The 23,366-nt window shown below is 40.8% G+C and overlaps 1 protein-coding gene across 1 annotated transcript in view; it reads right to left on the bottom strand.

Moving 5' to 3' along the window:
* Positions 1–1,269: 1,269 nt before the first annotated feature.
* The window catches only part of ACOT9 (acyl-CoA thioesterase 9), a 29,177-nt gene continuing 7,080 nt past the window's right edge, over positions 1,270–23,366 (bottom strand). The window contains exons 4-15 of the mRNA NM_001034560.1: positions 22,909–23,079; positions 22,633–22,670; positions 17,705–17,788; positions 17,204–17,307; positions 10,519–10,592; positions 4,460–4,527; positions 3,889–4,000; positions 3,651–3,741; positions 3,388–3,473; positions 2,313–2,400; positions 2,011–2,161; positions 1,270–1,573 (exon numbers count right to left, since the gene is read on the bottom strand). Of these exons, the coding sequence (NP_001029732.1) occupies positions 1,485–1,573; positions 2,011–2,161; positions 2,313–2,400; positions 3,388–3,473; positions 3,651–3,741; positions 3,889–4,000; positions 4,460–4,527; positions 10,519–10,592; positions 17,204–17,307; positions 17,705–17,788; positions 22,633–22,670; positions 22,909–23,079 (1,156 nt within the window). The 3' untranslated portion in view covers positions 1,270–1,484. The remainder of the gene's footprint in view (positions 1,574–2,010; positions 2,162–2,312; positions 2,401–3,387; positions 3,474–3,650; positions 3,742–3,888; positions 4,001–4,459; positions 4,528–10,518; positions 10,593–17,203; positions 17,308–17,704; positions 17,789–22,632; positions 22,671–22,908; positions 23,080–23,366) is intronic.

Below are 23,366 nucleotides of genomic sequence, written 5' to 3'. Positions count from 1 at the left end.
AGGGACCCCACCAGGTTATAGACAGATCTGCAAAATGCAGTACTGAAGGGCCAGGTGAAACTCAGGATGGTAGTATTGATAATACAGCTCAGGGGGCCGGGGGCAGGGGAAGGAAGATAGATGCAAGCAAGCTTACAATGTGGCACACACTGGGTGCCATGAGTCCAACTGCCCACCTCCAGAGCAGCTGTTTGTTCCCATGACTATTTATGCCAGAAGTACTCATTCATGTAACTGTGGTTTCAATAAACATTACATTAACAGAATAAAAAAAAAAAAAAGTACTACAGCCAATTCAGAAGCAGAGAGCCAAGTTTGTGACAGCCATTCTAGAACCCACACTGTTTCTTTCCCGGGAACATCTTTTCAGAGGTGACTTTTTCCCCTCTGTGCAGCCTGGTTTTTCTCTCTTCTGTACTTGATCAACTTCAATCAAAGAAGAAACTGGGTCTTGGCCGCAGACTCATGGGAATACGTCCCTTTGGGTTTCCAGGTGGCTCTGTGATACTAGGCATAACCTCCCTTGCTACATTCCCAGAAAGCAGTACCCTGCTCCACACTACCTGGTTATGAATCCCAGCAGCACCATAGACCAGCTGAAGGAGCCTAAGCAGGTTATTAACCTCTCTGTGCTTCAGATTCTTGAGTGCCCGAACCCAATGAGCGGGTTACACAGCCTACCTCATGGTGTCAGTGAAAGCAGCAAATGGGCTGATACGCATCACGCACTTCGCAGAATGCCTATGTAGCACAGACAAGCTCCAGAAGCATAAGCAGCTGCTATTACCATTACTGTTCATATTTTTTCATCAGATATAAGATTCCTAGCCCCTAGCAGAGTGTACTGAAGACCTGTCAGGTGAGTGGAAGAAGGAACATTTGGTCCTGCATCTCCTGATCTAGACCATCTGTGAACTCCTCCTCTTGGTATGGTTTCCGATCTAAAGTGTCCCACAGATTCTTACAAATGCTGTGTCTTTTGTTGAATCCCTTCACTTCAACTTTTCATCTGTCCTCTGCTAACAACAAAAGCTGGGAAATATAAAGAGGTAAAATTACAAAGGAATCACATAGGGTAGATAGGATTTAAACAACATAGGGGAACTGCAGTACAGGTCAGGTTTAACAAATGCCCTCCAAATGCCTGGGCAGGAAACCATGTCAACTGACAGCTGCAATATGTGTAAAAACACTGTGTGTCCAGCCACATAAAAAGGCATTCTGCCCTCATTTCCTGAGCAGACAGGAGACAACATGGTAGCTTCACAATTTAAATTCTTAAAAGTATTTATTATTCAATAATTCTTTCTTCCTCTGCCCCACCCAGCCATTTCTCATTCCTCTTTTCTGACCATCCTAAAAGCTGAATATATCCTTCATCTCCATGGAAGATGAGAATAAACACTAAAACCAATACACTCGCTCAGGCCTTCATCCGGATCTGTGTCACTGCGGGGTGCTGGGCTTCAACAAGAGCAGTCTTCCTAGGGCTCGACCACGTAGTTCCTTTTCAAGGTCACTGGTGCACTCATAGATTTGAAATGCCGCTGCCCATCTAAATACAACATGGACTCTGGAACACAAGAGAGAAAGAGCCCTGGAGAAACCTAAGAAAATTATTGTACAAACACAAGACCACCTGGGAACACTGGGACAGCAATGGGAATGCAAACTTGACACCAGGCATGCAATGCTGGGCCAGAGAACGGGCCGCATACCCCAGGGAGTAGGCCTTAACTCCAGCCCTTTGGCAGGACCAGTCCTAACCACCAGTGGCTGCTTGCACTGGCACCAGCCCTTCAGACAATGGCCAGGCAGGCAGAACAGCAATGGCCACCTGAGGGCCATGAGGCACCCTGACCTTCGGGGCTGCACAATCTCAAAAGCACAATCCCTTAAAGACATGCACTCGGGCAGATGGGCATCAGAGTACTTCTTACAACAACCTAAAAGGAGAAAACTATCTTTGAAAGTTCCCCTTGTTAGGGACAAGCAGTCATTGTCACTTACCTCCATATGTTCTGGGGAAAACCAAGGGCACTTCCTTTTCCGACATGAACGTGAAATGAAAGACATTGGTGGTCATATGCTCTTTATCCTGAAGAGAGGCCACCTCACTGTGAACTCTGACTTGAATGTAATTCCCCTGAGTAAAGCAGACCTAAGTGATTAGGGACATGATAGTTAGTCAGTTGCATCAGGAAGAGGGAAGAAAGCAGTCATAAGACAAATGGTGGCTTTAGAATACAAAAGCCTCTCTTTTAAGCCCAAATAATAAAAGAGTATATTTCCCTGTCTCATCACACACCTACCTGTGCAGAAAGAAACAGCAATGATCCCACCTCAACAGGTTTCTGAAACATGATATCATCCACAGCAACTATAAATGGTCGGGAACCACTATCAGGGAAAGATAATACTTGGGGTCAACTGCAAAATTCAGATGATCTCTAGTTTTCCCCTAATAATCCTCTAAAGCAAACTTCAAAAGATCAAAGAAGAAACCTAGAGGAGGAGGAAATAATCACACCAGTAAGGAATGGTAAGAGATGTCACTGTGATCAGATCAGTGCCAAAATCATCTTTTCCCTGCTGCGTGTCATCACCCCTTTTTCTCAGCAGGTCTTTAATGTACTGACTGACAGCATCAGAGCAAGAGCTTTCTAAAATGAAGATCAGGGGAAGGAGAGAGTGGGACGAATTGGAAGAGCAGCACTGACATATATATACTGCTGCTGCTGCTGCTAAGTCACTTCAGTCATGTCCGACTCTGTGCGACCCCATAGATGGCAGCCCACCAGGCTCCCCCGTCCCTGGGATTCTCCAGGCAAGAACACTAGAGTGGGTTGCCATTTCCTTCTCCAATGCAGGAAAGTGAAAAGTGAAAGTGAAGACGCTCAGTCATGTCCGACTCTTCGCGACCCCATGGACTGCAGCCCACCAGGCTTCTCCATCCATGGGATTTTCCAGGCAAGAGTACTGGAGTGGGGTGCCATTGCCTTCTCCGATATATATATATATATACTACCACATGTAAAATAGCAGCTAGTAAGAAACTGCTTATAACACAAGGAGCTCAGCTTGGTGCTTTGTGATGACCTAGATGGGGAGAAGGGGAGTGGAGTGGGAGGCTTAAGAGGGAGGGGATATATGTACACTTATAGCTAATTCATGTCATTGTACAGCAGAAATCAATGCAACATTGTAAAGCAATTACATTCCAATAAAAAATTTTAAATAAAAAACAAACCCATCTGGAACCAGTGTAGCACTTATTTAAAAACACCATATATTACCAAACCCATTTAGACTGGTCCAAAATGTTTCCCCGAGTGTGGTAGTATAAACGGCTTCTCAGGAGTTAAGACTACCTTAAATTTAACTCACCCAAAGTTACAAGCAGTAGCCCATCCAAGTTCATATGCTTTCCTCATAAGGAAACCACCAAAGATTCGATTGAAAATGTTCCGCTCCTATAGGACATAAGATAAATATTAATAAATACAAGCTTGTGACTATCCAAATCTACAGAATAAGGAATTAACAATGCCATAGAACAGAGGACAGTCTTGAAAAGCAGGTCAAATCTTAGATGAGTGTCATGAGTCCTAGTTATCCTGTTCAGAAGATTCTTCACTAAGTTCCAATACCTGAGGGTGGCAAATATCCAAGCTCTTGAGTTTTGAATTCTCCATCCACACTGAATTAGCAGGCAAAACTCGACTTCGAAAACTTATAGTCCTGTGCAAATGGAGATTGAGGAAACCCTGTCAATGCCATGGTTCTACTGCAGAAAGGTAAAATATTTCCAAACACCACCCAAAAGAGCAAGGGTAGCTCTGGAAAAGGCCTACTTTCCCAACCCAGAATCTCACCATCCTAACTTACTTTGGATCCAGCGTGTTAAGAAACATCTCATGTATGGTTGTCCTCTCCTCGGCAGTGGGGGCCATTTTCAGTAATGACGTGGAGCTAAAGGCGACCCTTCTCCCCTTGTTCACTGCAACAGGGGACAATAAAAGCTATGATCAGAAGGGCCACACTACAGCACAAGGTTCCTGTCCAGGGCTGCCTACGACCCTATAAACACAGTATTTCCAGATTTTGAAAAGCCCACTGGAAATTGTACATTTATCCCAGAGAAGGCTGCTGAGGCTACATAAAACTTCCAGTGATTTTTTTGCTTTCAGATAGAAATCATATCAACTCAGTGTGAGATCACTTATAATCACCTTGACCTACAGCCCCAACCAGCAGTTATTTCATGAAGAGACAACTCGCATTTCATCAAAAGTGAGAAAACAAATTACTTAATATTGTATGATCAATAAAATTGTTCAAAGAATGGACTCTTTGGACACTTGACTGGTATGTGGAGTCCATACATACTCTTAATTTCCTCTGCAACAGAGTAAATATGTTTTTTAAATTATATCTTATTATGAACAAATTAATATACATTCTCCCTGTTGAAAGAGCTCTTCTTCCTCTGGGCTTTCAAGAATGAGTGGATTTACAAAGGCCGGCCTAAAGAGAAAAAAGAAAAAAAATTTAAGACATGCCGTTACCTAAAAAAAAAAAAAGTGAAGATTTGCATTTTAGGTAATGCTACTGACAGCTTCACATAAGAGCTCTGGAACAATCAGGGGAGCCTTCTGGACAGACTTATCTGCACACTAGAAAGTTCATATTGTAAAAAAGGATATGGCCACTTGTCAAAATGTTTCACCTGACTCTAATTATGAGGAAATAGCCAAAAACAGGTTGTAAAAATTCTCTAAGACAACTGGCCTGGACTCTTCAAAAATGTTAATATCTTTTCAAGGCAATCAACATATTCAATTCAATCCCTATCAAATTACCATGGAATTTTTCACAGAATCAGAACAAAAATATTTTAAACTTGTATGCAAACACAAAAGACTCTGACTAACCATAGCAATTCTGAGAAAGAAAAACGGAGCTGGAGGAATCAGGCTCCTCAACTTCAGACCATACTACAAAGCTACAGTAATCAAAACCATATGGTACAGGCACAAAAACAGACATATAGATCAATGGATCAGTATACAAAGCCCAGAAATAAACCCACACACTTATGGTTAATTAATCTACCACAAAGGAGGCAAGAATATATCATCCATGGAGAAAACACAGTCTCTTCATTAAGTGGTGCTGAGAAAACTGGACAGCTACATGTAAAAAAATGAAATGAGAACATTCTCTAATACCATACATAAAAATAAACTCAAAATGGATTAAAGACCTAAATGTAAGGCGAAGTACTACAGAATTCCTAGAGGAAAATATAGGCAAGATACTCTTTGACATAAATAGCAGCAATATCTTTTTGGATCTGTCTCCTAGAGTAATGGAAATAAAAACAAACAAAAAAAGAAACAAATGGGACCTAACCACCCTTATGGCAGAAAGAGAAGAAGAACTAAAGAGCCCCCTGATGAAAGTGAAAGAGGAGAGTGAAAAAGTTGGCTTAAAGCTCAACATTCAGAAAACTAAGATCATGGCATCTGGTCCCATCACTTCATGGGAAATAGATGGGGAAACAGTGGAAACAGTGGCTGACTTTATTTTTTGGGGCTCCAAAATCACTGCAGATGGTGACTGCAGCCATGAAATTAAAAAACTTACTCCTTGGAAGGAAAGTTATGACCAACCTAGACAGCATATTAAAAAGCAGAGACATTACTTTGTCAACAAACGTCCATCTAGTTGAGGCTATGGTTTTTCCAGTAGTCATGTATGGATGTGAGAGTTGGACTATAAAGAAAGCTGAGTGCCGAAGAATTGATGCTTTTCAAGTGTGGTGTTGAAGAAGATTCTTGAGAGTCCCTTGGACTGCAAGGAGATCCAACCAGTCCAACCTAAAGGAAACCAGTCCTGGGTGTTCATTGGAAGGACTAATGTTGAAGCTGAAACGCCAATATTATGGCCACCTGATGTGAAGAGCTGACTCATTTGAAAAGACCCTGATATTGGGAAAAATTGAAGGCAGGAGGAGAAGGGGACGACAGAGGATGAAATGGTTAGATGGCATCACCGACTCGATGGACATGAGTTTGGGTAAACTCCGGGAGTTGATGATGGACATGGAGGCCTGGCATGCTGCAGTTCATGGTGTCACAAGGAGTCAGACACGACTAAGCAACTGAACTGAACTGAACTGAATCAAATTTAAAAGCTTTCGCACAACAAAGGAAACCATAAACAAAATGAAAAGACAACCTACATACTGGGAGAAGATATTTGCAAATGATACAAATGACAAAGGATTAATCTCCAAAATATACAAACAGCTCATACAGTTCAATATCAAAACAAACAATCCAACAAAACATGGACAGAAGATATAAATAAACATTTCTCCAAAGAAGACACACAGATGGCCAAAAGGCACATGAAAAGATGCTCAACATTGCTAATTATTAGAGAAATGCAAATCAAAACTACAATGAAGTCATCACCTCACACAGGTCAGAATGGACATCATCAAAAAGTCTACAAATAGTAAATGCTGGAAAGGGTGTGGAGAAAAGGGAACCCTCCTACACTGTTGATAGGAAGGTAAATTGGTGCAACCACTATGGAAAACAGTATGGAGGAGGTTCCTTAAAAAACTAAAAACAGAGCTACCATATCCCACTCCTGGGCATATACCTAAAGAAAATCATAATCCCAAAAGATACATTCACCACAATGTTCACTGCAGCACTATTTACAATAATCAAGACATGGAAGCAACCTAAGTATCCATCAACAGAGGAATGGATAAAGACAATGTACAAAGAAACAGAGGAAAACAATAGAATGAAATATTATTTAGCCATAAAAAAGAATGAAATAATGCCATCTGAAGCAACATGGAGAGACCCAGAGATTATCATACTAAGTGAAATAAGCCAAAGACAAGTATCATATGATATCCCTTATATGTGGAATCTAAAAAAAATGATACAAATAAACTTATTTGCAAGACCAATAGATCACAAACAGAACACAAACTTATGGATACCAAAGGGGAAAGGGGGGAGATAAATTGGGAGTTTGGGATTTACATATACACATCACTATATGTAAAATAGATAAACAGCAAGGACCTACTGTATAATACAAGGAATTATAGTCAATATTTTATAATAATTATATGGGGAAAGAATCTGAAAAAGTGTATCTATATATATATAGAGAGAGATACATAACTGAATCACTTTGCTGTATACCTGAAACTAACACAGTATTGTACATCAACTATACTTCAGTAAAAGGTTTAAAAAGTCAACGTCTTAAAAGACAGAAAGTGCGAGTGGGATTGTTTTAAGGGAAATTATTTAAAGAAACATGATAATAACATATAATGTGTGCTTAGTCGCTCAGTTGTGTCCGACTCTTTGTGACCCCATGGACTGTAGCCCATCAGGCCTCTCTGTCCATGGGGATTCTCCAGGCACGAATACTGGCTTGGGTTGCCATATCCTCCTCCAGCGGATCTTTACAACCCAGGGATCAAATCCAGGTCTCCCACATTGCAGACAGATTCTTTACCATCTGAACCATCAGGGAAGCCCCAACAGCATACTACACATGGTCCTTAATCAGACCCTGACTCAAGAGAAAAGGTTATAAAGAATATTTTAGGGACAACTGGCATGGTTTGAATATGGATCAAATATTAGAAACAATAATTGTATAACTGTTAAATTTCTTGGATATAATAAAGTTGCTGACGTTATATAGGCGAATCACCTTATTCTTAGGAGATACATGTTTAATTATTTATGGGTAAAGTAGTCTCAACCTTACTTTGAAACCATTACATGAGGAAAAGTGTATATATTTGTATTTACTGAGAAAGGGCAAGAGTAAGGTAAAAGTGGTAAAATCTTAATTTGAGAGCTTAGGTGAAGGGTGCTCATTGCATTATTCTTTCTACATTCCTGTAGGTATCAAATTTTTCAAACTAAAACACGGAGAAAAGGGATAATCCTTCACTATGGTAGAATCCAAAGGTTGGATGAAACAAAAATGGAAACAAAAGTACTGAAATAGCAGCTTGGAAAATTAGAATGCATCAGCTGGGTGAGAAACTTTAAGTAATGCCTTTAGTGCTGGAAAAGGAGCCCCAGGTCAGCCACTAGGAGCAGCAGGTCAGCTGGAAGTGGCTGGAGGAGATAGAGAAGACAGGTGGATACTTCACTCAGATAAGAGTCACCAAGGGATTTTTTTGCTCTTAACTTGGGTCTCCAAGTCAGTTTTCCATGCAGCAAAAGAGATTTCTCATTGAAGACTCCTAACTCAAATTTTTGAAACAAATCAACTTCTCATAGGCCTCCAGACTCCATCCTGTACAATAGCAACCCTGTAACGTTCCCTCCTACCCCACTCCCACACACATAATTAAATAGTTTTTCCCAGTTTGAATGTCTTGGGTATAACTGGCATTAGGAACCAAGAATTCAATGTAAGAAAGAAAAGATAAGGCATAAAGCTTTAAAGTATGTATAGCTAACCTTGACTTGGAAATGACAGTATAAATTTATGAGGTTTTTTGTTTTCTTTTTAACACACATTCAAGCTCTGTCCACTGAAAAAGCCTAGAAACAATGACAAACTAATAAAAACATATAGTTCTGGTGCCCAGATTTTGGTGTCTAACTACCAGTTTCCCATTAAAAGGAATCTGAGGACTCCTTGGAGAAATTGCTGATACCAGGCCTGGGGTAGGAAATGTAGAGGATAAGTTCAAGGTATCTCATTGTACCAGAGAGCAGAAAGTTATCAAAGACTAGGAAATGTAAAAATAGCTCATCACAGGAGGCAGCTTAAAGGAGTTCCCACTGACCAAAGATGTTCATTCCAAGGAACAGGAAGAACAATGGCTGCAATTTACTGAAACATATTTACTATATTAAAATCCATGAACTCACAGTGATACTTTCTTAAAAAGCAAAAAAAGGCAGAAAAACTGTCATCACTAGCTAGTAAATGTGTAAATAAAGCAAAGAATGAAACATTGATCCTCATCTTCCTTGACAAACCAAGGAAGAAAAAGTCTTCTTTACAGATCTCTGGCTAACAAATACAGAAAGAATGTCAGAACTTGAGAATCATTTTATATCCTCTAATGAAAATGATTAAACTGCTAATCAGCAAAGGACATTAAAAGCACTGAAGGAAGACTGATGGGAAACTAGCTATTTGTAAGATGTACATGGGATACATCTTGTACTGTACTACGCCTGCAGATTATTGTTGATCATAAGAGGATAAACTGAAGTGCATAATGGAAAGATCAGTCTGTTGCTACTTGAACCCACACACTAATCCTACCTTTACTATGAGTGGGAAAATCTGACATGATACAATACAGAGACAGCATCATCTAGGAAGTGCTCTCACCAAATACACTGAATTCAAATCTAACTAACCTTTTAGATCTAACTTCAATTTACAGAAAATACGAGGGATAGTGAAACAAATTAAAAAAAAAATACCATGAAGAAGCAGTGAGACAAATCCAGAAAGTGAGACACTGTATAGAACAATGCATCTGGGCTTTTGCCCACTTCATGAGAAGGGGTAAAGGACAGGTGGGTGCACACAACCATTCCAGATTAACACAGGCTGAAGAGACTGCACAGTTTTATGAATATACTAAAAGCCATGAATTGCATGTACGTGAATTATATCTCAATAAAGTTGCAAACAAAAAAAGCAGACTTAAGAGACATAAAAATCAAATGCAGTAAGTGGACCTTGTTTGGATCCTGATTTAAATAAATCATTAAAAAGATAATTGGGGAAAAGTGAATATGAACTATTAGAATACATTAAGTACTTACTATTATTTGTTAGGTGTACTAGTGGTAATGTAGTTATTTAAGAAAATATCCTCATTTTTAAAGCAATGCCTATGCTAAGGTATTTAGAGGTGAAATGTCATTACATCCGGAATTGCTTTAAAATATGATACAGAAAATAATATACCTTTAAAAAAAAGCAAATATGGCAAAATATCAAAACTATTAAGTCAAAAAAAAAAAAACTCTTAAGTCTAGGTGATGGTATCTAGAAATTTATTAAAGTCTTCTCTCCAGTTTTCACATATCTCCAGATATTTTAAAAATATATTTAAGGACTTCCCTGTAGCTCAGATGGTAAAGACTCTTACTGCAATGCAGGAGCCCCATGTTCAATCCCTGGGTCCAGAAGATCCTCTGGAGAAGGGAATGGCAATCCACTCCAGTATTCTTGCCTGGAGAATCCCATGGACAGAGTAGCCTAGCAGGCTACAGTCCATGGGGTTGCAAAGAGTCAGACAAAACTGAGTGAAATTTATTTGATCTAGAATAAATCTAGAAATTTAATTAATAAATCTAGAAATTTATTAAAGTTTTCTCTCCAGTTTTCAGATATCTCCAGATATTTGAAAAATACATATTTTATATTTTTCAAAGAACAGGAAAAAAGAAGAAAGAAATAGGGAAAAAAAACAGCAATTACCCTTTATTTTCAGAATCACGAGCCACCATTACAAATGTCGCATCCAAAACAGGAGAAAAGTCATTGCCATGTAACTAGAAAACAAAGAAAAGAAAATGCAGCTGTAAGAAATGCGTTTAGTGGGAAGACCTAGTACAATCTTAACAGATACCGGAGCCTTCAGGAAAGGCTGAAATTAGCAAAAGAGGACGAGTGCATTCATTAATTGCCATCTGCTGAGATCCCAGAAACATGACTAGGCTCTGGCAGGTGGCGGGGAGTGGCAGCAAGATCAAGGAATCTGTGGTCTAGCAGAGAATGGAGACACCTCCAAAACCCAAACAGTACACAGAGTGAGAAGGGCTAGGATGGGCACAAACTATCCCTTGGAGCTGCATGACTGGGATCCAGGGCAAGGGTCACAGAGGGACCTTATGCATCACCATCACTTAAGTGTAACCATCTTGCAGAAGGCTGGCTTTCTTCAGGCCTAGCTGTCCTCCCAAAGGCACACACAGCCAGGCAGACCTCCCATCGCTCACCCAGACATTCAAATTTTCTGGAAACTTGAGTGTGCCAACTACTAGGATGTGCCTGTTTCCTTAAGCCCAGCACAGGGGCTTCCAAGAATGGATAAGATGGGTGACAATTCTATGGATTAAGCTAAATATGTACAATGCAGAGCCCATCAAGATTTTAAGGTATTTTTTTTACCCCCGGGGAGTCTGTACTTCCAGGAAAGTTATATCCTCAAGTCCTATTGTAACCTGGGGTTATAGTTGTTTCCATCCTCAACAAACCTCATCACTAGTCCTCATGACCAATATCCGTTCAACCCCTTATGAGCCCTCCCCTTCAACTTTGGGAAGAGTCTCCCCCATCTTACTATGTCCCTGTCCTGTTCAAACCTTCCAAGAGTTCCTCCTTTCTCCCAGCATCTGTTCTAAGCCTGCTGGAAAGCTTCTGCCACGGAGCCCAGATTTTTCTCTGATTGTTCACTGAACATTCCCCTCGTGCCTACACCTTTTTCTTTAGCCACAGCTAACAACTTGGAGGTCCTGAAATGTCCCATTTTGTCACCTGAGCACCTCCCCTCCACATCTTTGCCTGATGCCTTCCTCAGGGCGGCATTCCTCAAGATACTCCTCCCCATCCCCGGTCACAGCCCTACTCCCCAGGCAGAGTTGATCATTCCCTCCCTTTTTTTGTCACCTAAGTGGAAACAAAGGCCTCTTCTGACAGTGGTTCTCAACATAAGCTAGGAAGATATCACCCCCTAGGGGCATCTGGAAACGTGCAGAGCTGGTGATGGTTGCATGAGCTGAGGGACATTACTAGTGCAGCACAGGTAACACTTCACAACACAGGGGAAGGTCCTGCAGAACAAAGAATTCTCCCACGTACAAAGCTAATAGTGTCCCTGTTGAGAAATAGTGCACAGTACTTAGTTTGTGCTTAGTCGCTCAGTCCGATCTTTGTGACCCTTTGGACTATAGCTCACCAGGCTCCTCTATCCGTGGGATTTTTCAGGCAAGAACACTGGAGTGGATTTGCTGTTTCCTCCTCCGGGGGATCTTCCTAACCCAGGGATCAAACCCACGTCTCCCGTGTCTCCTGCATTGCAGGTGGATTCTTTACCACTGAGCCATCAGGGAAGCCCACTTAATTGACTATACCATAATGATTTACTTACGTGTCTGTCTTCCTACTGCACCGAGAACTCCTTGAGGACAAAAACCATTTTTATTCACATTTGTATTCCAGCAACTGGCACAAAGACTGGCAGACAGCAGATACCCGATCAATGATTGTCAATGAATGAACTGACTGTTGAGCACTACTAGAGTGTGAACTCCAAGAGAATGGAACTTTCTCTGTTTTGCTCACTGCTGTATACTGAGAACACATGGCACACCCCATAAATCACTGCAAAGCCAGTGTTAAATGTTGGCCATCAGGAAGTGGGCTAGATGACTCACTCCCAGATCTCCTTGGGGATGCGCACATAGTCAAACAGAAAAAACACGTGCGTACAGAGCTCTGCAGAGCAGAGGATAGCAGGAACCAGAAGAGAGGGATGTGGGGAAGGAACAGGTACTATGAGCTGAAAGGATCAGGGACAGACTGGAGCATGAAGTGACCCGGAAGCACAGGTGGAATGGGAGTATGGGGAGACACTGCCCAAGAAATCCCGGCAAAGGGAAAATGTACAACAGGATACTCATCCACTCACCTACTGTGTAATGTTCCAGTTTATTGTAATTAACATGCACTAGTGCTAAGCATCGTGGGTGCAAAACAAACAACTCTACTCTTAGGATGCTTAAGGTCTCCAGTGGTGTGCTCTAAGGTGTGTGAACCAGCCACCAGGTAGGTTGGTGCTGTTTATGGAGCATCCTAGATCATAACTGGTGTCTCAGATGGTAAAGAATCAGTCTGCAGGAGACCCGGGTTCGATCCCTGGGTCAGGAAGATCCCCTGGAAAAGGAAATGGCAGCCCACGCCAGTATTCTTGCCTGCAGAATTCCATGGATAGAGGAGCCTGGTGGGCTACAGTCTGTGGGGCTCGCAAAGAGTCGGACACAACTGAGTGACTAACACTTAGATTCTAACTAGTCAAAGGAATTTAGACTTTGAACCACAGATAATGGCCATTGAAGGGTTCTGAGAAGGGAAGTGATATGACTGAAGATCAGTTGTGGAAGATCTATCTGGTAGATATGTGTAAAATTAAGACAGAAGAGACTAAAGACAGGCAGAATAATTAAAAGACAACTAAGACGCTCACACAAGAGGCAGTGAGGGCTTGAATGAAACTCAGAGGCCAGGGGGAAAGGGAAGCAAGGACTCTGGTGAGCAACAGTGGGTGACAAATCTGCAAGACTTGGCAAAAGGCTGCATGGGACAGGGAAAAATTAAAGCTTTCACAAAGGTTTGGAGCTGGGAGAAACAGGAGGGTGGGAAAGGGGAAAGCAAAGGAGAGTCAGGATTGGAAAGGAAGCTGACACAGTCTGGAACACACCGGACTTGGGAGACAGCAAGAGTACACATGGGAGAGAGATCTATGGGAATCCCAAAAGGCAGGTCTGAAGGTCAAGCCTAGAAGAGATCTGGAACCATCTCCACAGCAATGATGATAAATTAACATAATTGGCAACATTTGATTAGTGGCTACTGTGGCTAACAAAACAGCATCTCAGAGAGGGCAAGAAATCTGCCCACAGTCACATGGCTAACAAACAGCAGAATTAGGATTTTTTTTTTGCTCACACCATGTGGCATGTGGGATCCTAGTCCCCCAACCAGGGATCAAACCCGTGCCCCTTGTAGTGGAAGTGTGAAGTCTTAGCCACTGAACTGCAAGGGAAGTCCAAGAGCTGGGATCTGAACCCTACATTTTAGCCAAACCAGAGGCAGGGTATCTATTGCCAAGCTCCTTCTCTGGAATAAAAGATCACTTAAGCCATGAGTTATTCATTAAAATGGCCAATGAGAAATGCAAATTTAAAACACAAGTGTATTTCTGGCACTGATTTTTCACTGGCTTGCTTCCAAATAATTCCTTTATCTCTTTTTCAATCTATTTGCCAAAGATTCTTTAGAAAGCAGGTCTTATGCCAGGAACCCACTGTGAATCAACCATTAGGGCTAAGAAAGGAAGTGAACAAATCATAGCACCATCCCCAACAACTTCATGTTTGTTTGTTTGTTTGTTTTTTTAAATTTAGACATTGATTTCTGAAATACACTGTAAACAATAAATGGCATCTCTTTCCATTGTTTGGATAACAGATGCTATGTTAAATATTTTTTTTTATTTTTTATTTTTTTTAATTTTATTTTATTTTTAAACTTTACAATATTGTATTGGTTTTGCCAAATATCGAAATGAATCTGCCACAGGTATACATGTGTTCCCCATCCTGAACCCTCCTCCCTCCTCCCTCCCCATACCATCCCTCTGGGTCATCCCAGTGCACCAGCCCCAAGCATCCAGTATCGTGCATCGAACCTGGACTGGCGACTCGTTTCATACTTGATAGTATACATGTTTCAATGCCATTCTCCCAAATCTTCCCACCCTCTCCCTCTCCCACAGAGCCCATAAGACTGTTCTATACATCAGTGTCTCTTTTGCTGTCTCGTATACAGGGTTATTGTTACCATCTTTCTAAATTCCATATATATGTGTTAGTATACTGTATTGGTGTTTTTCTTTCTGGCTTACTTCACTCTGTATAATAGGCTCCAGTTTCATCCACCTCATTAGAACTGATTCAAATGAATTCTTTTTAATGGCTGAGTAATACTCCATTGTGTATATATACCATAGCTTTCTTATCCATTCATCTGCTGATGGACATCTAGGTTGCTTCCATGTCCTGGCTATTATAAACAGTGCTGCGATGAACACTGGGGTACACGTGTCTCTTTCCCTTCTGGTTTCCTCAGTGTGTATGCCCATGTTTGGTTTTAAAAGCAGTATTATTATTATTTAAAAGCAGCAACAAGGGAGTTTAAAAAATTCGATGTTTACATACAGTATCAAATTTTAAAAGGACCTATTTTGTTTATTTAACTTAAATGCAGAGTACATCATGTGAAATGCTGGGCCGGATGAAGCACAAGCTGGAATCAAGATTGCCGGGATAAATATCAATAACCTCAGATATGCAGATGACACCACCCTTATGGTAGAAAGTGAAGAAGAACTAAAGAGCCTCTTGATGAAAGTGAAAGAGGAGAGTGAAAAAGTTGGCTTAAAACTCAACATTCAGAAAACTAAGATCATGGCATCCGGTCCCATCACTTCACAGCAAATAAATGGGGAAACAATGAAAACACTGACAGACTATTTTCTTGGGCTCCAAAATCACTGCAGATGGTGACTGCAGCCACGAAATTAAAAGACACTTTCTCCTTGGAAGAAAAGCTATGACCAACCTAGACAGCATATTAAAAAGCAGAGACATTACTTTACCAACAAAGGTCCGTCTAGTCAAAGCTGTTTTTCCAGTAGTCATGTATGGATGTGAGAGTTGGACTATAAAGAAAGCTGAGCAGCAAAGAATTGATGCTTTTGAACTGTGGTGTTGGAGAAGACTCTTGAGAGTCTCTTGGACTGCAAGGAGATCCAACCAGTCAATTCTAAAGGAAATTAGTCCTGAATATTCATTGGAAGGACTGATGCTGAAGCTGAAACTTCAATACTTTGGCCACCTGATTCAAAGAACTGAGATTGGAAAAAACCCTGATGCTGGGAAAGATTGAAGGCGGGAGGAGAAGGGGACGACAGAGGATGAGATGGCTGGATGGCATCACCAACTCGATGGACATGAGTCTGAGTGAACTCCGGGAGTTGGTGATGGACAGAGAAGCCTGCAGTGCTGCAATCCATGGGGTTGCAAAGAGTCGGACACAACTGAGCGACTGAACTGAACTGATTTTGACAAAATACTTTTAATTACTGCAGAGCAACCTCCAGACTTTTTCCAAAAGGTGAAATGCTTCATGATTTCATAACAGAAAAGAAAAATGTATCTGAATGACAGATCCATCTAATACCCTGATATAACTAAGTTGTTCTTAGCTAAGTTTCACAATGAAATCTTGAACATATTCTGAATTATTTGATTTCTGTACTATTATCTTCGAGGTACTTTTTCTTGACAAATTTCTTCATCTCTCTTTAAAAAAATATGTTTTAATTTATTTGGCTGTGCCAAGTCTTAGCAGCATTCAAACTCTTAGTTGCAGCATGTAAGATCTAGGTCCCTGACAAGGGACTAAACCCAGGCCCCCTGCATGAGGAGCACAGAGTCTTAGCCACTAGGCCACCAGGGAAGTCCTTCTTCATTACCTTATAATAGCTGTTCTGACTTGTGCTCATCAGAGAGGCTGTTCCTAGATGCTATAGTAATCTAAGTGACTGTTATGGGTTGAACTGTGCCCCCCAACAAGATATGTTGATGTCCCAACCGTCAGCACAGGTGAAGGTGACTGTATTTAGACATAGGGTTGTTGCAGATATAATCAGATAAGATGAGGTCACACTGGAGTAGGTGGGCCCTTAATCCAGTATTATTGATGCCCTTGTAAGAACAGAAGAGACATAGAAACACAAGAAGAAAGTGCTATGTCATGAAGAAGGAAGATAATGAGTGTTAAAACTACAAGCCAAGGAATGCCAAAAAGCCAGCGAACCATTAGAAGCTAGGAAGAAGCAAAGAAGGCTTCTCCTATACAGGTTTTAGAGGGAGCATGGTCCTGCTGAGACCTTAATTTTGGATTTCTAGCCTTGCAATTGTAAAACAATTAATTTCTGTTGTTTTAAGCCATCTGGTTTGTGGTACTTTGCTACAGCAGCCCTAAGAAACTAACAGTGACCAATTCCATTTATGTTTAACAGAACTCAGACTGTTGTGAAATTCTGTAGGGTAAAACCAGAAACAAGTACCTTAACATGGAGCTATATATGATTTGAAAATAATAAACATTAAGCCTAAACACCAAATAATCTGTCAGTCTTTGTCCAGGAGGATACTAATACACCATCTGTATGACATGAACTTGAATTGCTCTTCTATAAGTGGAAAACTTATAAAACTATACACCTGTCTATGGATAGATAGGTAAGCAAGCTTTTCTTTCACTGAGACTAGCTGGCTGTATTAGAAAAAGGGGGCAGATTTCGGCACAGACACACCTGGAACATGTGCATCTTGACTTCCATGGATGTCTTCCCAACCCAACTGACATGGCCACTGAACTTGATGTCCTGTTCTGGGCTCAAATTCTTCTTACACATATCTACAAAACAGAAAACCAACCTGAGCATAAACCATACTCCAACTTTTCTGTGCTGTAAATCGACATATTTCATTGGAAATTTTCATAAATTTCATTATATTTCTTTTTTGTCTTGAAAACTAAAAATATGATTCCTTTTTGACATACTGAAGACATGTGTATGTCTTTCTGAAAAATAAGGCAATGCAAAGAATATAAAAAGTGAAACCAGAATCACGCAAAACCCTTCCACTCGAAGATAATTATAAAAAACATGTTGGTACATAGCTGACATTTTCATATGCATATACATATATATACATAAAAATTTCTCCATAAAAGGAAAATATTTCCTCTAATATCGATATTTTATAATTACTAAAAATTCTAAGTATGCCAAGAAAATAATATCACTTACCAATCTTGTCCACCAGGGCTGTAACTATCGATAAAGGAGACATCTTAGCTGAGTGAATTTTGTTGTGCATGTAGCAAATAAGAACTGTAGGAAAACAGAAGAGAACCAAATAAAGGAAAAAGCAAAATTATTTTTTAATGTTTACAATTCACTCCTTGAAACTCATAAACAGTCTTATCTGGTTTTGAAGACCCAATTCCCCATATCCCACTAGTGGTCATACCCTAGAACCAAAGATTTTGATACATTAATGAGATCTAGAAATCCTCTAATCTGTCCGTTGAATTTTAGCTCTGATGAGGAAACTGAAGCCCAAAGCCCAGGTCTACCAGGTGGCTTATTATCTTCAACCAAGGTATGGTGCCTAAGTCAGAAAAAGCCCCCAACACATGAGTCTGAAAACATCAAACATCTTCAAAAAGAGAAATAAAAGACAAGGACTCACCTACCTGTTTTCCTCTTGACTCTTCCTGAATCATGAAACTATTATTTGGCTTAGAGCTCTCCCTCCTTCCCCATAATACCCTCGGCTCCTACACTACCCTGTGGTGATATGTATGCTTCCCATATTTTAACAAGTATGTACAGGTGCCAAGCATGACTCTATGTACCTTACAAATATCAACTCATTTAAAATTGTACTGTACTTCTTCAATAGCATCCCTGCCTACCCTATGATTCATTCAAATTTGTATCATCAACCCTCAGGACTGGGTCTGTGCTCAGTATCTGTTGAGTAACAATAAACTCTTCCACCCATGCACCTGCTAAAGGATGTACTGGGAGGGGGATGAGGAGCGAAAGGCAAGAAACACCATTTACAAACCTTAATGGTACCCAGAAAGGAAACTGTAAGTGTCTGACCTATGGCACATTAGTGGAAATGAAGACAAGAGAAAAGATCCAAGAGCTAAGAAGAAGGCAGGTTTGACAAGACTTAAATTAACTCAGGTATCTAACTTGCATGAGTGAAGACAATGTACCATTCACTGAGAAAAAAGATATACACAGGGAGAGCAGAGTGGACTATTTTCAACACACTGAATTCAGGAAGTCCATGGCAGATCCAAATGAAGATGGCCAAAAGGCAGGAGGACAAACTGGTCTGCAACTCACAAGAGCAGGCCAGGAAATGTACCTTATATAGCTCCCATACTAGAATTGATGCTTTGAACCATGGTGTTGGAGAAGACTCTTGAGAGTCCCTTGGACAGCAAGAAGATCAAACCAGTCAATCCTAAAGGAAATCAACCCTGAATATTCATTGGGAGGACTGATACTGAAGCTCCAGTACTTTGGCCACCTGATGCAAAGAGACCTGAGGCTGGGAAAGATTGAAGGCCAAAGGAGAAGAGGACAACAGAGCTTCTTTTGTGGAGCACAGGCTCCAGGCAAGTGGGCTTCAGTCACTGCAGCACGTGGGCTCAGCAGTTGTGGTACACGGGCTTAGTCGCTCTGTGGGATGTGGGATCGTCTTAGACCAGGGATTAAATCTGTGTCCCCTGCATTGGCAGGTGGATTCCTTATCACTGAGCCACCAGGGAAGCCCCCATTTTTGGTTGGCTTCTTTATCTTTTTCTTATTCATTTGTAGTAACCCTTTTATATAGTTTATTATTTTCTTCATTCTTCTTTTTGGTTATTCTTTCTTGCAGAAATGTGCTAGGGTTTTTGTTGTTATTATAGTATCTTTGGTCATATGGGAGTTTTTCAATTTAAAGCAGTCAAATTTAGCAATCCATTTTGAACTAAGACTATTACTACGTGCAAGCAGGTTTGCAATTTTTATATTTTCATGGTGAATTTTTCCTGTTCTCATGTTTGTGCCTCTTTATACTGGTTTTTATTTAAGTACATTTTAGTGAAATAAATACAGCTAATATAGGAGGAGAAGGGGACAACAGAGGATGAGATGGTTGGATGGCATCACTGACTCAATGGACATGAGTTTGAGCAAACTCTGCGAGATGGTGAAGGACAGGGAAGCCTGGTATCCATGGGGTCAAACACGACTGAACAACTCAACAATACTGAGAACAACTGAAGCACTGGGATTCGAGATTTATAAAGAAGGTGCATCTATCAACAACAAAAAGGGGCAGAAGACAACACCCTGGAGATCAGCAACATTTAAAGGATCAACAGAGAAAGAGGAAGCTACAAAGGAGACTGGGAAGTAGCAGCCTGAGAGGTGGGAGGAGATATCGCCAATGCCCACAGCTGAGTTCAACACTGTCAGGAGCTGCAAAGGGGTCATGTATGCTAAGAAGCACCTGTGAGATCACGCAGTAAGGCAGCAACAGACTGCTTGGCATAATCAGCTCAATGACACAGAGGAGCAGAAGCCAGAACAGAGTTAGCTCTCAAGTGAGAGGGAAAGAAAACTGCAGAGTGCTATAAGGGAAGGGGATTTTACCTATTTTTCATTGTAAGACTCAAGAGCCTTGAATATGTTTAGAAACTGAGGGAAAAGTGAAGTTGAGCAAAGGCCTGAGATACGAGGGAGAAAGTGTATGTGATAAAAGGCGAGTTTCTTGAAAAAAGGGATGGAACAGTATCAAATGAACAAGGGAAAGGGACTAGCCATCTACATGAGGTGATGAAGAAAAACAGCATAGTGGCAGGGGAGTTTGTGTATTTAAGCTAAGTGTTAGTCACTCAGTCATGTCCAACTCTTTGTGACCCCCTGGACTGTAGCCCACCAGATTCCTCCGTCCACGGAATTCTCCAACCCAGGTATCAAACCAGTGTCTCCTTCACTGGCAGACACTGCAGGCAGATTCTTCATCATCTGAGCCACCAGGGAAGCCCATTTATTTAGGGACACCTAAGTAAACCAAAGTCAAGTCAGTGTGTGTGTGTGTGTGTGTGTGTGCGTGCGTGCGCGCGCACGTGAGAGACAGAAAGATCTTTTTTTAAGAGCCAGTAAGAATTTTTAGGGCTTCCCAGGTGGCACTAGTGGTAAAGAACTCGCCTGCAATGCAGGAGACAGAGGAGACATGGGTTTGATCCCTGGGTCGAGAAGATCCTCTGGAAAAGGAAATAGCAACCCACTCTAGTATTCTTGCCTGGAGAATTCCATGGACGGGCTACTGTCCCTGGCAGTGTCACATAGAGTCACACAACTGAGTGACTAACATTAACTAACTTATGAATTTTTAAGCAAGTTTATTAATTTCAAGAAAAACGTAGCTAGGTGTAAGACCAACAATGGATTACGTCTCTATTTTAAAGATTAACAGAGCCTTTCTTTAAATGCTTTCCCAACAGTTCAGTCCAAAGGCCATTCAGTAGGAGCAAGCAGCACAGCCCCAAATCCCAGATCGAGTGCTGAAGCCCACATGGGGTCAGGAGGACACACAGTGAGGCAATGAGAGCCATGGCCCAGCAAGCTGCAGCCCAAGCACAATGAGGATGGTGACCTGCAGAGGGTCACCTGGTACAGAGCAGCACCCCAGCAAGGTGAGGGGAGCATCCAGGAGGATTTTGAGGTGGCAGTCACATGAAACTGGCTACATACAGGGGAACTGATCAAATAAGTAATTATATTCTGGATAATGGAACCAGCTGGAGAAGGGAATTACAAATGTGAAAAGGGAGGAATAAAGAATGAACCTGTGGCTAGATTAGAATTGGGACTATCAGTATGAACCCAAGGTTCCAACAGACAGAGATATAAACAGATGGAAAGAAGGAAAGAGATAGATTGGCAGGCAGGTATAAATGGAAATGAACATGTATGTGCATATATTCCCCAGCTCACATACTAAAAGGGCATTGGAATAGTGATACCCCAGCAACGATGACCACTCCAGCACCCAGATCTTGGTTTCTCCATTAAAAAGATCCAGGGCTCCTCAGAGATTTGGCTGATTCCAGGACTGGAACACAAAAAGTAGAAATGAGCCTAGAAGATCTTGTGCCAAAAAGTGAGGAAGTTCTCAGAGAATGATGGGGACACATCCAAGAAAAAAAATAAATAAATAAAAACAGAAAAAACCATAGAAGTCAGCATGAAGGGACTGAAACAGTCCCGGGACAATTTGAACATCAAAACAGATGATAGAAATACATTCTACTCCATTCAGTAACATAGGAATCCCTGAGTCCCTACTGAGTTTAAAATAATTGATAAAAGTCTGATGAGGAATGGGATTTTCACAAGTCCCAACAAGGTACTTATTAATTTAAAAGGGGAAAAGAGTAACTTTACAGCAAAGAAACCTGGCAGACACCACCTTCACCAAGGAATCAAAGATAACATCACAGGAATAGGACAAATTAGAATTATGCTCTACCTGCTAAGATGCAACAGAAACACAGCATCCCTTCTACGTCACTCCAGTCAAACATGCATGTCCCATATCTAATCTTGGGGACGTGTCAAACAAATCCAAATTAAAAGAAATTCCACAAAAGAACTGGCGCATAACCTTCAAGAGGATCAAGGTCATGAAAGTCAGGGAAAGACTGACGAACTGTCTGTGATACAACAACTAAACACAATACGTGATTCAGAAGTGGATCCTCCTGCTATAAAGGACCTCTGGCCAAAGTTGAATGGGGTCTGAGGATTAGACTGTCTAAATGTCAGTGTTAATTTCTTGATTTTGAGGGTTATCTTGTAGTTAATGAAGGAGAATGTCCTTGTTTGTAGGAAACACATGTGAAAATAGCTGGGGTTGATGTGCTTCGTGTCATCATCATACTCTCACATGATTCAGGGAAGAACAACTCCTTGTACTCTGCCACTTTTCGGTTAATTAAATAAAATAATTATGACAATTCAGAATCAGTAGATGCCATTCTTTTTCTGCTCTTTTAGAATATCTTCATCTGTGCAAGTTAAAGAATAAAAAGACCTTTTCCAGCCATAGGCATCAATGTATTGATATAAGTCCCTATTCAAAAATATTAAAATATCAGTACCTCCTAGGCTGTCAAGATCCTCAAGAATCCTGCCAAACCTGTAAAATAAAGAAAACTGTGATGAAATGAAAATCATGATGATCACCCTTTAAAAAAAATAACACATCATGAGGTGATAAATATCTACTAAAATTTATTATGGTGATGGTTGTACAATTCTCTGAATATATTAAAAATCAGAGAATCACACATTTTAGATAAGTGAACGGATCTCAAAGTTATAACAAAGAAAGGAAATAAAAACAAATGGCACAAGCAAAACTAGCGCTGTGTTACCTTACGGTGTTTTGAACAGTCAAATATTTCTCTCGTAATTCAGGCTGACTGCCCAAAGGCAAGAAAACTTCAATGTAACTGTCTTTCATGGTCCTAGGAGGCAGTCCTTTTTGTGACTTAGCCAGGAAACTATGAAGTAGTTTTCTTTCCTCCATTGCTTTCACATGGTCTCTGAGAAGAAAGGATACAAGCTTCATGAAACACAGGAACCTGCTCTCCCACAACTTCAGTGCTATACAGGCCAGTCAGACACCATGAAAGGAGGAAAGAGCAGGTCTGGACCTACCTCATCTCCTTTTCCTTCCCTCCCTTCCCACCTGCCACTTGGTGAAATTAAAAATGTCTTTTGAAATTTCTCAGCCTAGTAGATAAGAAAAATACACTTATAAGTGATACAGATATATCCAAATGAACGATACATTCACCCTCATCAAAAAGTGTATTGAAAGAATAGAATC

Source organism: Bos taurus, chromosome X (genome assembly GCF_002263795.3).
Source record: "Bos taurus isolate L1 Dominette 01449 registration number 42190680 breed Hereford chromosome X, ARS-UCD2.0, whole genome shotgun sequence".
Lineage (NCBI taxonomy): Eukaryota > Metazoa > Chordata > Mammalia > Artiodactyla > Bovidae > Bos > Bos taurus.
Note: the sequence above shows the minus strand (reverse complement) of the source record. Positions and strands in the feature narration are given on the sequence as shown.